The sequence below is a fragment of the Oncorhynchus tshawytscha genome, linkage group LG06 (assembly GCF_018296145.1).
Source record: "Oncorhynchus tshawytscha isolate Ot180627B linkage group LG06, Otsh_v2.0, whole genome shotgun sequence".
Classification (NCBI taxonomy): domain Eukaryota; kingdom Metazoa; phylum Chordata; class Actinopteri; order Salmoniformes; family Salmonidae; genus Oncorhynchus; species Oncorhynchus tshawytscha.
Genome location: NC_056434.1, coordinates 60356867 through 60373162, shown reverse-complemented (window position 1 = coordinate 60373162; position 16296 = coordinate 60356867). Strand labels below are relative to the sequence as shown.

Below are 16296 nucleotides of genomic sequence, written 5' to 3'. Positions count from 1 at the left end.
AAGGTTATTTCTGCATATGCATCCTTCTTTTGTTGCCAATACTGGTTTGCTTGGCCAAAGACCTCTATTTTTCATCTCATCTGACCACAGCACCAGGTTCCAATTCAAGTGCCAAAGCCATTTAGCAAACTCCAGGCATTTACATTTGTTAGTTGTTCACAATAAAAGCTTTTTTAAAATGTAAACCCTCCAAAGAGCCTGTTGGCATGGAGGTGGCATCTAATTGTAGATTTGGAGACTTGTTAAACCCAAGATGCCACCAATTCTCTCACTGTGGCTCTTGGATTTTTCTTTGCCTCACAAACCTTCATCCTCACTGGGACAAGATACACTTGTGTCCTCTACCACACAAGTTTATCACTGTTTCAGTGGTTTTAAACTTTTGAGATATTGCCCTAATAGGTGACATACATTTTTACCCATTGCCTGATTTCTGAAAGTCAACAACCATTTGTTTCTTTACGTTAGTGATGGATGGATGACAAATGGATTTTTATATGCGTGTTACCTCATTTTCAGGGCCGGGTTACCAAACAAGCATGCAGGTCAAGTGCCCTGGGGCCCCCAACCCCCCAAAAAATATTCACGCAAAATGACACAAAAGTTTTTTCCTATATTTTGGGGGTTGGGGGCCCTTAAGATAGTATATGAACATGCCATAAGCAATGGCAAAATGTGTAGAATAGCAGGAAATTAGTTTTAAAACTGCAACATTTTCTCTCGACTTCATGGCAAAATGTAACGAGTAGCACGCGATGAGCAGCAAATGTTTCTCTCTGCCTCAATTTTGACACCTATCTTTTTGATAATAGTTTGTATTACTTGTTAAATTAAATCTCTTTCTTTGAGCAATTGTATTAGTATACATATTTTGTTTGGAGCATACAATATAGCTCAGTATTTCAATTGTTTATTTATACAGTCTTTTTTGCTTATTATTACCAAGGGTGCCAATCATTTTAGAGGTGACATGTATGTTAGCAGTAGCATATTACAATAAGCATATGACATCAGGAATCGTGGTACCTATAATTCAACCCAACTAAAATGAAACATTATCCTGACAAAAACAAAACTGTTCAGTTACAGGTCTTGGCTGCATTTGGCAACAAATCTCCCTGTCTGTTTTTGGCAACAGTGCTTACTTTTTTTCTCTCTTCAATCGAACAGCATCTCAGTTACTTGCTACAGTACTGGGAATGTCAAAGACTGTGTCTTGATATTTCAGAGTGCATTGTGGTTATTCAGACTACATTCCCAGGTATGTAAATAGTATCTGGGTGGTTTGGTGATTCCATGTGATACGAAAGCAGCTAGCCAACCATGAAAAAAGAGTCTACTCTCGCTATGTCTAGGGGTTCTTGGCCTGTCTAGCTGATTTCGACTCTATAACATGTCTGCATTTAACGTGAAAGTAGGAGAAAGCTAACATGCATGTGCTTAGGAAGAAAATGTACTCACCTGGGTCCAGGATGAGCTCTGTCCTGACTCTGTAGTTGTCCAGCCCAAGCAGTTCATAAATGTTCAGTTGTTGGTGACAAAAACAATAAGTAAAGCCATAACAAAAAGGTATTCAAACAAACACAGAAAGACCCCGTCAAGACCTCTCAGCACCTGCCCCAGTTGCAGCTGCCCCCTAGAGATGGGATGTGGAAGTGTGCTGTCTACCTGTGCGCCGAACCTCTAACTACCTCCATTCCTAACACATGGCCTTTCTCTTCTTTTTGCAGGGTCAGTTGGGCTCTACTTCCCCCAGAATCAGTACAAGGAGACTGTGTACGTCGGGCAGTCTGCAGGGACACCCGTGCTCCAGGTCCACGCCATGGTGGAGAGCGACTCTCAACGGCCCCACTTCTACCTGTGCTACCTGAGGCCTCCAACCTATGCCCCATGGTTCCACCTGGACGAGACCACAGGGATACTCTCCATGAATAAGACCCTGGAGTGGAGCGACTTTGACTCTGCATGTGAGTTTAATAGAGACAGAAGGTTGTGCGCGCGTATTGTTTTCCCATTGTTTATGGAATATGTTGTGAAGTTGACCGTTCAATCTATTTACTTTGATATAGCAATTTCCAATTGTCCATTGAACAGAACACTCCAGTGTATTTCAAACATACAGTTATATTTAACATTGTAAAATGTGTGAGGGGAAGTTATTCAAGTTTGCTCAGCTTTCACGCTTTGTGCGTACTAATAACGTTGAGCTTCAAGGTGATACATCAGGTTCAGGGATCAGAATCTGGTTCTGACCATAACGATGAACTTAGCATTAAGATGATTTTGGGAAACCGGAGCCCAGGATAGTAATGTAATTGCATAGAAGCCCAGAAAGTGCCCAGTCATCAAGAAATAAATGCACTGTGGGAGATTTAAATGGGGCATTGTGTTACTATTTTGGTTCTCTTGCTGATCAGATAAGTTTTGGAAGCTGCCGCTGAGTGTCATTGCTGCGACCAGACCGTTGAAGAAGTTCCTCTGTGGCCTCGGCCACCCCACCGTACAAGTCAGCCTGACCTTCATCAATGACACAGCGCCACCGTGTGGCCAGACCAGACCAGAGCTGAAGAAACTGTGCTTCCCTGACAAAGACCTGAGCTCCCACATCAAGGAGAACAGGTTCCCCGGCGCCCTCCGCCAGCTCAGACAGCTCACCAGGCTTAACGTCTGCCCCAACTACACCATCTCCTACAGTGTAGAATCCGGTGAGGCTTGCTACACTCGCCTTCACCCACACTGTCTCTGTGCATCATATTATGAGAAACATCAAACACTTTGCAGGTCTCTACACTGGCATACCACACACCCCCGCAGCCCCCTAGAATACTAGAATGGACATGAACATTCTTGTGATGGTCTAAAGCGCAGCCATTTTGTTCATGGTGTTGGTCAACCATGGTTTGACAGTGCTGTGATACGATATTCTGTAAAATAATGAATTTGAAGAATATATCAGCACGGTATTTTTGTCAGCTAGCTAACCAGCCAGTTTTAAAATAATGATTCCATAACTGTTTCTAATTAACTGCCAATATGCCAACATTCCATTCAAACAATGCAGTCAATCAACAACTATACACTGGCTGAAATCAGTTGATGATAGGACGTAGACAAGCTGTAAATGCAACAAGCACTGATATTGTATCATATAAAGAAAACAAAAAAGTATTGGGACTGTGACACATTTTTTGCAATTTTGGCTCTGTACTCCTGCACTTTGGATTTGAAATGATACAATGACTATGAGGTTAAAGTGCAGACTGTCAGCTTTAATTTGAGGGTATTTCCATGATATCGGGTGAACCGTTTTAGAAATTACACCACTTTTTGTACATAGTCCCCCCCATTTTAGGGGAAGAAAGTATTGGGACAAAATCACTTATATCTTTGTTAAAGTAGTCAAAAGTTTAGTATTTGGTCCCATATTCTTAGCATGCAATGATTGCATCAAGCTTGTTACTGTTAATGTGGACTACGGACAAATGCCCAGCTATCAATTTCTCGCATGGAATAGCCTTCATTTCTCAGAACAAGAATAGGCTGACGATTTTCAGAATAAAGTTATTTGTTTCTGGCCATTTTGAGCCTGTAATCGAACCCACAAATGCTGATGCTCCAGATTCTCAACAAGTCTAAAGGACAGTTTTATTGCTTCTTTAACAGTTTTCAGCTGTGCTAACATAATTGCAAAAGGGTTTTCAATATCAATTAGCCTTTTAAAATGATTAACTTGGATTAGCTAACACAACGTGCCATTGGAACACAGGAGTGATAGTTGCTGATTATGGGCCTCTGTACACCTACGTAGATATTCCATTCAAAATCAGCCGTTTCCAGCAATAATAGTCATTTACAACATTAACAATGTCTACCCCACGTTCCCACTCTCATAGAATGCACGATATTAACTTCAATCTTTTTTTTCCTCAATTTTCTTTCTCATTGCTGTTCCAGTAGCTGGGTGAATAGGAAACTACAAAGTCTGGCAACATGAGACTAACATGATATGTTTACATCTCCTCTTCACGGTTTCCGGTTTGGCTCTAGATGTTCCGGCCCCATTCGCTGTGAATGACAACACCACTGAGTTGGTAGTGACTGCTCCGTTGGACCGCGAGGAGAGCGAGACATACAGTCCCATGCTGATCTGCACAGTGCAGACTGACACAATGGTAGACACCTTTTTTGTTACACTGCATATCAACGTCTACGACGAGGACGACAATGCGCCGTATGTCAGTGGAACGGACACAGAGGACGTGGTACTGGAATTTGATCGCAAGCAGGTGACTTTACTTTTACTTTACTACCAAGGCTGTATATCGATTTATTGCTGTACATGTATCATTGATACCACTGTTGTTCTTGTGTGTTTCTCAGGGAAGTTCTTTTGGCAACTTGGTTGTCTATGATAGAGACACAACACCCAGGTATCCCAAATCCCAGAGCCAGAATAGATTTGTCGGAAATATGATGACCAATGACTCATGGATAAATGAAATGTTCACCATAGAATACTCTTTCAAAGAAGAGAAGGCCATTTTTGGCAACGTCCGAGGCACTGTTCATGAGTTCCGTGAGTAGTCCAGATGAGTTCCACAATCCCTCTAAAGACTGGTTTCCCAGACACTGTGTAAGCCTTGTCGCTTTTCAGTCCAGGACTAGCCTTAATATGTGTCTGGGAAACCAGCCTGTTAATGTGACAAACGTCTACTAAATATTTTGATTGATTCATTAAATAAACAGCCCCCCCCCCTTCTACCCTTTGTGTGGCATGTAGGGCTTGCACTGAAGAAGAATTTGTCTGTAACCGAGAATAGGACCTTCCAGCTGGATTACCTGGTCAATGACACTACATACCCCGGTCCAGAGGGAACTGTGATGCTGCACTACAATATCACCGTCTTACCTGTCCCCATTCTCTTCACCAATGTGACATACCTCTTCGCACTAACACGTAGAGCTAATGTCTACTCCCAGGTACCTATAGAGTTCACATACAGCGCTCTTTGCTTGAGAAGAGGGTCACTGCTTATGAAATGCTTATGAAGCAGGCAACTATTTTAAGATAATAGTATTCCGCTGTTCAAGAGGGATGTGATGAAATGCCATTAAAGCAGTCTGTGAGGTTACTTGGTTGATATTTCAGAGGTTAGCTCATCGGGGCCCTATTTTTTTCCCCCCGGTAGGCTAAATGTAAGATCATGTGTCAATCTGATTAGAACTGTAGCATTTTCCCTGTATGATTCATGTTCCTTCTCTTTTCAGGTCGGTAGGATTTGTGTGGACAACAGCCTGAAGTTCCAGGGCATCAATGTCACATACCGGCTAGTAGTAGCAGAGAAGACAGGGAATGTGTCCGACGACGTACAGTCATGCTACGCTGCGATTAGCATTGCACAGAGCCTCAAAGACATGGTGGGGGTGCTATATGTGAACGACACAGAGGCGCTTCGCAGGCCAGAGTGCCAGGACCTGCAGTATGTGGTTATTGCTCAAGAGCAACAGAATCTGCTGCAGGCTAGCACTCAGATCCTCGTTGTGCTCGATAGCGATAGTAAGTACATGAGATAATAAGTTCATTCCCAGCAATACTCCAGACCTGATGCTGATTTGGCCACAGTGATTACCAATGAATGGGGTGTATGGCATTCATATTTGGAAGTCATCAGTTCAGTTATTTTTCAAGGCTCATGCCTCATTGTTAGAGACCTTAGGACTAGTGTAGTAGAGACCTGTCAAATTATGTTAACTCTATCCATGTCCAAGACTCTATCCATAGCTTTGTCCGTGTCCAAGACTCTATCCATAGCTTTGTCCATGTCCAAGACTCTATCCATAGCTTTGTCCGTGTCCAAGACTCTGTCCATAGCTTTGTCCATGTTCAAGACTCTTATCCATAGCTTTGTCTGTGTCCAAGACTCTGTCCATAGCTTTGTCCGTGTCCAAGACTCTGTCCATAGCTTTGTCCGTGTCCAAGACTCTATCCATAGCTTTGTCCGTGTCCAAGACTCTGTCCATAGCTTTGTCCGTGTCCAAGACTCTATCCATAGCTTTGTCCGTGTCCAAGACTCTGTCCATAGCTTTGTCCGTGTCCAAGACTCTGTCCATAGCTTTGTCTGTGTCCAAGACTCTGTCCATAGCTTTGTCCGTGTCCAAGACTCTGTCCATAGCTTTGTCCATGTTCAAGACTCTTATCCATAGCTTTGTCTGGGTCCAAGACTCTGTCCATAGCTTTGTCCGTGTCCGTCCATAGCTTTGTCCGTGTCCAAGACTCTATCCATAGCTTTGTCCGTGTCCAAGACTCTGTCCATAGCTTTGTCCGTGTCCAAGACTCTATCCATAGCTTTGTCCGTGTCCAAGACTCTGTCCATAGCTTTGTCCGTGTCCAAGACTCTATCCATAGCTTTGTCCGTGTCCAAGACTCTATCCAAAGCTTTGTCCGTGTCCAAGACTCTATCCATAGCTTTGTCCGTGTCCAAGACTCTATCCATAGCTTTGTCCGTGTCCAAGACTCTGTCCATAGCTTTGTCCGTGTCCAAGACTCTATCCATAGCTTTGTCTGTGTCCAAGACTCTGTCCATAGCTTTGTCCGTGTCCAAGACTCTGTCCATAGCTTTGTCCGTGTCCAAGACTCTATCCATAGCTTTGTCCGTGTCCAAGACTCTGTCCATAGCTTTGTCCGTGTCCAAGACTCTATCCATAGCTTTGTCCGTGTCCAAGACTCTGTCCATAGCTTTGTCCGTGTCCAAGACTCTATCCATAGCTTTGTCCGTGTCCAAGACTCTATCCAAAGCTTTGTCCGTGTCCAAGACTCTATCCATAGCTTTGTCCGTGTCCAAGACTCTATCCATAGCTTTGTCCGTGTCCAAGACTCTGTCCATAGCTTTGTCCGTGTCCAAGACTCTATCCATAGCTTTGTCCGTGTCCAAGACTCTATCCATAGCTTTGTCCGTGTCCAAGACTCTATCCATAGCTTTGTCCGTGTCCAAGACTCTGTCCATAGCTTTGTCTGTGTCCAAGACTCTGTCCATAGCTTTGTCCGTGTCCAAGACTCTTGTGATCTTGCTTGACAATCGCATAATAGCGAAGCATACCGTGAACATGTGTTTTGTCTTCATACATTTTGTGTTGTGTAGTTGATAAGCAGGGCCTAGAGGACCAGCAGTTCCTCTCCTGTGCAAAGGGAAGACAGCGTGGGGATTGTGAGACCATCAGAGGACTGGGGGCAACCACAGGGAGGTGCCAATGGAGACAGGGCTCTGCAAAAGGTACCCACGCTGTCATTGACCAGATTACCTGTCATTGACCAGATTACCTGTCATTGACCAGGTAATCCAGCTGGAAGGTCCTATTCTCAGTTACAGAAAAATTCATCTTCAGTGCAAGCACGATATGCCACATATAGTGTTTAATGGAAACAGGAAATTATGCTATTATATTTTTCCTTTATCTTTCAGGAATATCAGAAAGTTATTCCACCTGCTCCCCTGACCTCCGCACGTGCCCTGATGGCTTTTGTGATGCAGTTGAAAGCAAAGACGCATCAATATGTCCTCAGGATTGTACAAGTGAGAAATGTCCTAAATCTTTTACGGCCATTTATATTTGGCTACCTTATTGATGTTCTTTATTTTTTTATGGTATTTCAAGAGTTTTTTTTTTATTGTTGAATTCAATAGATGTACATGTGTTTGTGTCTCTCAGTTGAACCCGTTATAGGTGGTCATGAGAAGGGCATCATGTCTGGCATTAGAGCTGGCCATGGAACCTGCTACTGCTACTCTGAAAAATGCTTCTGTGAGAAGGATGATATAGAGGGTGAGTTGTATCATTTCAAATCCTTTTTGTTCTACGTATATTGACCCATATACCCCCCCCATAGGTAACAAAACAGCATTCCAAATGGAGATGTTTAAAGATATGATACTGTATGTCAATCAAAGGTGAAATTACATTTTGCCCGTGTTGTCAAAGGATGGTTTCCATCGTGTTTTTTGTTCACTGTCTCCTTCTACCCTGTCTGATGCAGAGGCCATGTGTGACGAGGTCTGCAAGACCATCATTGCCACTGCCGTGCTGCTCTCCTTCATCGTCTCCATTCTCCTGTCCTCCTACTTCATCCATCGTTACCACAAGAACTCCCCCAAGCCGCCCATCACCTCGGCTGAGATGACCTTCCGGCGGCCCGCACAATCCTACCCAATCAGCTACTCCGCTAACAACATGCGCCGTGGCTCGTTGGACTCCATGGAGAACCAAGTAGCCATTGACACCTTCAAAATACCTGTAAGGCCTTTCCTGAAAATGTTTGGAAAGTTTCCGGAGTTTTTGCAAACCCAGCTATACTAAATTGCCTTTTGAATGATCATGAGACCTGCAAATATATGTTGTATTAATAGAGACGTTTTTTAAAAAATGTGTTGCTTAATTGTTTTAACAGGAGGATCCCAAATGGGAATTTCCACGCAAAAACCTGGTGCTGGGCAAAACGTTAGGAGAAGGGGAGTTTGGGAAGGTTGTCAAGGCGACTGCATTCCGGCTGAAAGGAAAGGCTGGTTACACCACAGTAGCTGTGAAAATGCTTAAAGGTAATGCTAACCGGACAAAGAGCAGACAACAGGAACAGTTATTGTAAGACTCATGCAGTGATTGAGTCCCTAGGTGTCTGTATACTGAATATACAGTGGAAGTAGATTTTTATGATGTGACTTTTGGCCAGCCCATGATAGATATAAGGTGCAGGCAGTTCTGCTACCCTAGGCGAGACAAAATAAAATGCCCCCTCTTATTCTTGCAAGGTAGAATGGTAGCCTATAGTATACAGTGTCAGCTCACAATTCATTTTCATGAAAGCCCATTCACAGAGGTGCAACTTTGGTTTTAGAAGTAGGGGGGACATGATTATTATTTATATCTTTTTTATATCCGGTATGAGAAACACTCCAAACAGCCTACCCAACATCTCGGAGGTGTCTGCATGGTCCTAAAGCACACCGTTGCCTCGTTTTGTATCACATTCCAATGATAAAACTGGGGGGGGACATAAATCCAATTTCAGAATGTGGGGAGGACAGGGTAGCCTAGTGGTTAGAGTGTTGGACTAGTAACCGGAAGGTTGCAAGTTTAAACCCCCGAGCTGACAAGGGACAAATCTGTCATTCTGCCCCTGAACAGACAGTTAACCCGCTGTTTCTAGGCCGTCATTGAAAATAAGAATTTGTTCTTAACTGACTTGCCTAGTTAAATAAAGTTGTAAAAAAAATAATAATAATCCCCAGTGAAAGTTGTGCCCTTGCCCATCCATATGGTACAGTTTGTCAGTCCTGATTCCTGACTAAGACCTAAAACAGATCACTTTGGCTACTCAAACTCTGAATATAAACTACCCAAGATTATTAAATCCTGCAAGTTTATTAAATACCACCCTCGTCAGTGTGTTCCCCTAGGCGGCCACCTAGGCAGGCCTATAAGGTGATGTATTTTATGAAAGTATTTCATGAATCTCTCTTTTATTTTTGCAACAGACCACGCCTCACATAGTGAACTGCGGGACCTCCTGTCAGAATTCACCTTACTGAAGCAAGTCAACCATCCGCACGTCATCAAGATGTACGGAGCCTGCAGCCAGGATGGTAAGGCTTCATGCCGATCCACTCCGAGCACCGTTTGAGGGTATCAATATTGTTGATTGACTGTACCGTCAACAATGGAGATGTGTGATACATGAGAATCTTGTCTTCAGATCTTGTCCTTTATGGTAGCAGTGCCTCAGATACCCTGTCTGACAAAATGATGCTCAAAGTCATCAGGAGATTGTGGTATATTAAATTGTGGACCCACTTGATCATATTAATGAAAACATGATGTCCTTGCAATGCTTAACCTTCCGGTGTTCTACCTGGTATATGTGATGCATATTTCATTCAATCCTGCCAGATACTGTAAGCCTAAGTGTGTGTTCTAAAGTGTCGTGTCTTTCCGTCTAGGTCCAATGTATCTGATTGTAGAATATGCCAAATATGGGTCACTGCGCAACTTCCTGCGTGAGAGCCGAAAGGTGGGACCCAGCTACATGTCAGGCAACGATGCCAACCGCAACTCGAGCTACCTGGAGAATCCAGATGAGAGGGCACTCACCATGGGCGACCTGATCTCTTTCACCTGGCAGATCTCCAGGGGCATGCAGTACCTGGCTGAAATGAAGGTGCCTGTCTAGCAATTACCGCTTTCAAAATATTCACCATGTAGCAAATCTTAACTTCCACTTAAGTCAAATTTCTCTCAGTCTCCCATTGCGTGACTCAAGTGAAAATTTGACTGAAGTGGAAGTAAGGATTTGCCTTTAGTATACCTTACCTTCAAAATTATTGGCACCCTTGATAAATACTTTATGAGCCAAAAAGACTGTATAAAGTAAATAATACAAACACTAAACTATATTGTATGCTCTAAAAACTTAAATATTTATACTAATACAATTGTTTAGAGAAAGAGATTTTGTTTTACATGTAATAATTGTTTATCTCAAAATTATAGGTATCAAAATGATTGGCACCCCTAAAGATTTTGATCTATAAAATCAAACAAAATTATACTCCTCTCACCATTACCAATTTCAAGGGAGATTAGCTTGTCTTGGGGGGTATGATCTTTGTGCCTCTGTAACTTTCTCACTCATCATTATTCACGATTAATTTAGGATTATCTGTCATCATGGTAGTATCCACATTTATGTAGAAGTGTTCAGAAACATTTGATTCTTATTTACAATAAAAGTGACTCCAAAATGACACAATACATAATTTACCATGAATCTCTATTGGACACAAAATAATCAAACACAACTAAAACAAACTGCTTGATGTACTCAATGCGTGCCAGGAATATGGGACCAAATATTACATTTGGTTTGATTTTATTGATAAGAATCTTCCCAGTTAACAACAAATGTTCATACAACTTTAGAGAACGTTCCCTTAAGAGTCTCATTAGGTCATTAACTAATGTTTTCATAGGAATATTTCAGTGATGTGACTGTTTCAAAGAGCCCATTCCCTTAACCCTTTACACTAGTAGGAATAGGTTTATATGGATAGGGTTACATTTGAATGTTTCTATGAAATGCATAAACATAGTAGCAATTGAAAGGGAACAGTTTGGAGATTGAGGAAAAATTATTAGACCAAAGTTGAGGACACAGCAGTTCACCTAACATAAGACTTAATCCAAACATTACACTGTTGATTTTATGTGCATTTCACATTTACTATACTTTTCGCCGCGTTTGTTTGATAACGAAATCTGAAAATACAATGTAGAAAATAGTTTAAAAGAAGAAAAACCATGGAATGAGTAGGTGTGTCCAAACTTTTGACGGGTACTGTACATGATTCCATTGTGCATTTTCATTTATACAGTCATTATTATTCACCTGGGATTTGAATTTAACCTCTTGGTTCATGGCATTCTGATCTTCCTGTTTTGGGTTTGTTCTTTGTTCTGGGTAAAGTTCTGGTTATTGTTCTCCTAACTCTAATGCCAAAACATGCTAAAGATAAAATAAATATTACTTGTTAAACAAAATCCTTTTCTCTAATCAATTGCATTAGTATAAAGTAACATACATTTCACATTTTTTGGAGCATATAAATTGCTCAGTATTTTTTTTTTTTTACAGTTGATATTTTTGGTCAATTCATCAAGGCTACCAACATTTTTGAAACCCACTGTATGTATGAATCCCATGCTCAACCTAGCTCAATGTCAATGTGACTCCATATTTTGTAAAGAAAGGAGCTTGAATTGACTTTTGTCCTCCAATAGCTTGTTCACAGGGACCTCGCTGCAAGAAATGTCCTAGTTGCGGAGGGCCGTAAGATGAAGATTTCAGACTTTGGTTTGTCCCGGGACGTGTATGAGGAAGACTCATATGTGAAGAGGAGCAAGGTAAGGAACCCAAATGTCAAATACCCAAGTACTTTTAAAAATGACTAAATTTGATTGTTTTCTGAAATTGTCAATTAGTTTGTTATCGATTGTAGTAAGGATTTCTTTCACAGAACTGAGATCACATTGTCCATTCTCTTATTCTTTTGCCTCTCTTTTCAGGGTCGAATCCCAGTGAAATGGATGGCAATAGAATCCTTGTTTGATCACATTTACACAACACAAAGTGACGTGTGAGTACCTTGCTCAAACAACTTAAAACACCTGTGATACATATCCATAACCAACAATATTTGCATGATCAAAAAATATACTAAATTGCACACATGAATGCATTCGACTGAAATGTGTCTTCCACATTTAACCCAAACCCTCTGAATCAGAGAGGTGCTGGGGGCTGCCTTAATTAACGTCATTGGCACCCAGGGAGCAGTTGTTGGGGGTTAATTGCCTTGCTCAACGGCAGAGTGGAAGATTTAACCACCTTGCCAGCTCAGTGACTTGAACCAGATACCTTTCGGTTACTGGCCCAATCCCCTTAACCGCTAGGCTACCTACCGCCTCAGATAAACTATACAGCAAACAGTCACTGTTTCACCCAAGCATTAGACTGTGGTGCTATTAATGCGGTGTCCTCTGTCTCCTGCCAGCTGGTCCTTTGGTGTGCTGTTGTGGGAGATTGTGACACTGGGTGGAAACCCGTACCCAGGCATCGCCCCTGAACGCCTCTTTAACCTCCTCAAGACTGGCTACAGGATGGAGAAACCAGAAAACTGTACTGAGGAAATGTACGTGTGCCACTTTACTTTACCCCATCGTCATTGTAACCACAGTAAAACTCACTGTTACTCTATTACACTGTGATGGTGATGACATCCATGACATGACAAGCCGGCAGCAAACCCACACTTATTCATTCTAATGCTCTACTGTAAATTGCAGGTGAACCATCCCGTTAGTTTCTTTTCACGGTGAATCGTGTGTTACGTGTTGTTGCTTCTGACCATTAAGTGTTGTATGAATGTGTTTCTGCAGGTATAATCTGATGCTTCGATGCTGGAAACAGGAGTCAAACAAAAGGCCCATATTCATAGACATCAGCAAAGAACTGGAGAAGATGATGGTGAAAAACCGGGTAGGATCAAGCAAAAACAACCAACACTCTTTCTCTGTCTAATGCGGTCGTTACACTGCTCACTGGTAGTTACAGTACGCAACGTCATAAATGGAGTAAACCGCAAATGGCCAGTCTCGTGTCCAGCAATAAGTATAACCAATGTCAGGTGGCCATCCCCAAAATATGGCCCTGGGCAACATTTGCAAAACATATAATTACAATAGATAGCAGTTGGTCTTGTGTTGAGGTAAAGAGGCCAAATATAGTGCCATTTTTAGGATGCCAAATACAGTGCAAAAATATGATTCGTATGTTTAGGATTTGAAACAGAGTATTTTTAATACTTTTTATCTCACACAAAAGTAGGAAATGTATTGCTCTAATATATTCGGTTTCCTATCAGATGTTTGTCATTGGATCTCTTATGCCAGTTAGCTACAATCTTAACCATATGGGAGGTTAAGTTAGGTCATAACTGCATGGTAGGATATGACTGTATTATGACAGCATTAGCAGTATGCTCCACCTTCCTGTCGTTAGTGATTAGCCTAATCAGGTGTTCCTCTCCTGTTATCAGGATTACCTGGACCTGGCAGCGTCTACGCCAGCCGACGCCCTACTGTACGACGACGCCCTCTCCGAAGAGGACACACCCCTAGTGGACAGCAATAATGCCCCTCTCCCTCGAACCATTCCCTCCACATGGATTGAAAACAAGCTCTATGGTAGAATTTCCCATGCATTTACTCGATTTTAGTGGCAGGACACATAAGCTCTGTTTTTGACATGCTGTGATTGGCTTCCTGTAGTGTGTGACTGTGATCTAGGCATGCTTCATGAAAAAGTCTCCCATTTCTTAGGAAATGAGAGTCAGTGGGAAAGGAGAATCTTGTGTCTGATGATCACTATTTGGACCTGCTTCTGATGTACATTCAACCTGACCAAAATATTGACACATTTGTAAATAGTAAACATTTCCAGAATTCCCTTATATGACATATTGTAATCCACTTTCAATCCTACGTATTGATTTTATATTAGGAAACATACGTTTTGGACGACATAAACATTTTCAAAACACATTCCAACACCCACAATTTTGTATTAATTTGGAAAATACTGTTCAAAAACAGTTTAACATTTGAAACAGGGCCTTGCTGAATCAATCATTATCTATTACATTTGGATTCCAGACTGTCTTAAGTTATCTGAATTGTTTGTGTGTATATAGGCTACCTATTAAGCATAATGTAAGCGTACAGTAAGTCTTTTGAAATCAACTTTTGGCTAACATTGATAAACAATACTTTGTAAAAGTATTTTCATACGAAATTCCCAAACAAATCCTATAGATCCTAAGCACTTCCAGTTGATAGTTCATAAAAGTATTTAGCAATAAGATGGCTGCCAGTGACTTAGTTACCATGAACAAACAGTGACTTAGTTACCATGAACAAACAGTGACTTGGTGACCATGGTGTCCTGTTACAGTGACGCAATTCTTGTATCTGCTTTATGTGGACATCAGTTATCAATGGTGCGTGAGCCAAGGATAACATTTAGAGGTCATGACATACATTACCAATAATATAACGATAATTGTTGCTATTTGTCTTTTGAATCTTATTTAATCAATCCAGTTTATTTTCTCGGTTAAACTATACAGGAACCATGGACACCATTATTGTCTGTGAAGTGATTTCTGCATAGGATTCTAAATGTATAGCCTTCTCATGGTCCTATGTCAAACAACCGTCTATAATTCACTTCTGAAAAAATGCATTCTGTCCAAAATTTGAGGGAGCCTTTACTGTCTGCACTCTTTTTCTTTACTCGGTGCAGAAAAATGATATGTTCTCATTTTTAGGCATGTCATACCCGAACTGGCCTGAGAAGAGCCCCGTACTGCTCAACAGACTTGATGCCACTAACCCAGTCTTTACAAGATATGCCAATGATAGCGTTTATGCAAACTGGATGGCTTTGCCTTCACCCGCAAAAATTGTGGAGAAGATTGATAGTTAAAAGCAAAAACCATTGTCGAAAATAAAGATTCCTAATGGGGTAGATGTGTATATTTATATAAAACTGTACATATACAATCTAAAGTTGGTGCCCTTTCATTTCTGTTGCACGGGGTATTCCAAGTTAAAACTGGGGGATTTCAAAAGTGCATTTGCTGAAAAATGGCTGGAATTACATAGACCGTGTTTCAAGCAGCTCTTCGGTATGTTAATCATTACCTCAAAGTCATGTTGGCCAAGTATCATTGCATGACCGTGTACCAGGTTGTATGTCAATGTTAATGTCTTTCAAGTGCCTGTGCCGCTTCTACGATAGCCTCCAATTAGTAGTGTACGACTGTGAAGATGTTGTTTCCAGACCAGAAATTAAAGGGGACTTCTTTACCGCCACCTGTCCTATAATGGTAGACCTTTGAGGTTAAGATGGACAAAGAGTGGACACTGAGTTCATCCAGAAAAACGGCAAAGTTTCTACTTCATATGATCATGTTCTTTGAAATGTAAAAGCCACTTTTGTCTTTCCACTTTAATAGAATGTGGGCATGTTCGGTGTCAAAGCAGCAGCTCACCATTTGATTCCTCGTAATGGCAATCTTTGTGCAACAGTTAGCTAGGATTTTTGAAAACAAATGAGTGCTATCAAGTGTTGTTTTATCATTACGTGATTATTTTGCAATCAATAAAAAGTTCAAATGTGTGCGATCTATTTATATGCTAGGCTCCCTCTTCTCTCTTTCTTTCATCAGATGTGATAATGTAAAAAATAATGGACGCTTACATTGTGAATAAAACCTTATTTATCTGAAGCAGCCAGAAAACATGACTTGCTGCCCAGTACTAGAGGTTATAGCATCCGTTCGTGAGAGAGGAGCATGCTGGATTGCTGGATAAAAGGGAGGATGTAAATGATGCGTTGAATGCACCATTTACCATAGCAGAGGTGGAAAGGGGCAATAGGTAAGGCTGGGTTAACTTCACCTGGGAAAGATAAGGTGTGCTATATGTTATGTTGGACCATCTTAGTGATGAGGTACTGGATAAGGTATTGGTGTTGTACAACACAGTGTGGGAGGAGGGGAAACTACCAGGCAGCTGGAAGGAGGCAGTGGTACCAATCCGGAAGCCAGGGAAGGACCCAACGAGGCCAACAAGCTATCGGCCAATAGCTTTAAAATCACATGTATGTAAGATTATGGAACGCATGAT

General features: G+C 41.5%; 1 protein-coding gene across 2 annotated transcripts in view; it reads left to right on the top strand.

Annotated features, from left to right (window-relative positions):
* Nucleotides 1-15787, top strand: part of ret (ret proto-oncogene receptor tyrosine kinase) — a 32233-nt gene extending 16446 nt beyond the window's left edge. Inside the window, exons 2-20 of one of the 2 annotated variants that reach the window (XM_024424419.2) lie at nt 1731-1967; nt 2418-2705; nt 4048-4286; nt 4381-4576; nt 4781-4980; nt 5269-5557; nt 7140-7271; nt 7461-7571; nt 7708-7821; nt 8033-8289; nt 8444-8591; nt 9528-9635; nt 9990-10207; nt 11827-11949; nt 12112-12182; nt 12600-12737; nt 12985-13084; nt 13644-13791; nt 14934-15787. In XM_024424419.2, coding sequence (XP_024280187.1) covers nt 1731-1967; nt 2418-2705; nt 4048-4286; nt 4381-4576; nt 4781-4980; nt 5269-5557; nt 7140-7271; nt 7461-7571; nt 7708-7821; nt 8033-8289; nt 8444-8591; nt 9528-9635; nt 9990-10207; nt 11827-11949; nt 12112-12182; nt 12600-12737; nt 12985-13084; nt 13644-13791; nt 14934-15091 — 3275 coding nt within the window. In that variant the 3' untranslated portion in view covers nt 15092-15787. Of the gene's footprint in view, nt 1-1730; nt 1968-2417; nt 2706-4047; nt 4287-4380; nt 4577-4780; nt 4981-5268; nt 5558-7139; nt 7272-7460; nt 7572-7707; nt 7822-8032; nt 8290-8443; nt 8592-9527; nt 9636-9989; nt 10208-11826; nt 11950-12111; nt 12183-12599; nt 12738-12984; nt 13085-13643 lie in introns of both variants that reach the window. The other variant, XM_024424420.2, reaches the window with a different exon arrangement.
* The last annotated feature ends 509 nt before the right edge of the window (nt 15788-16296 follow it).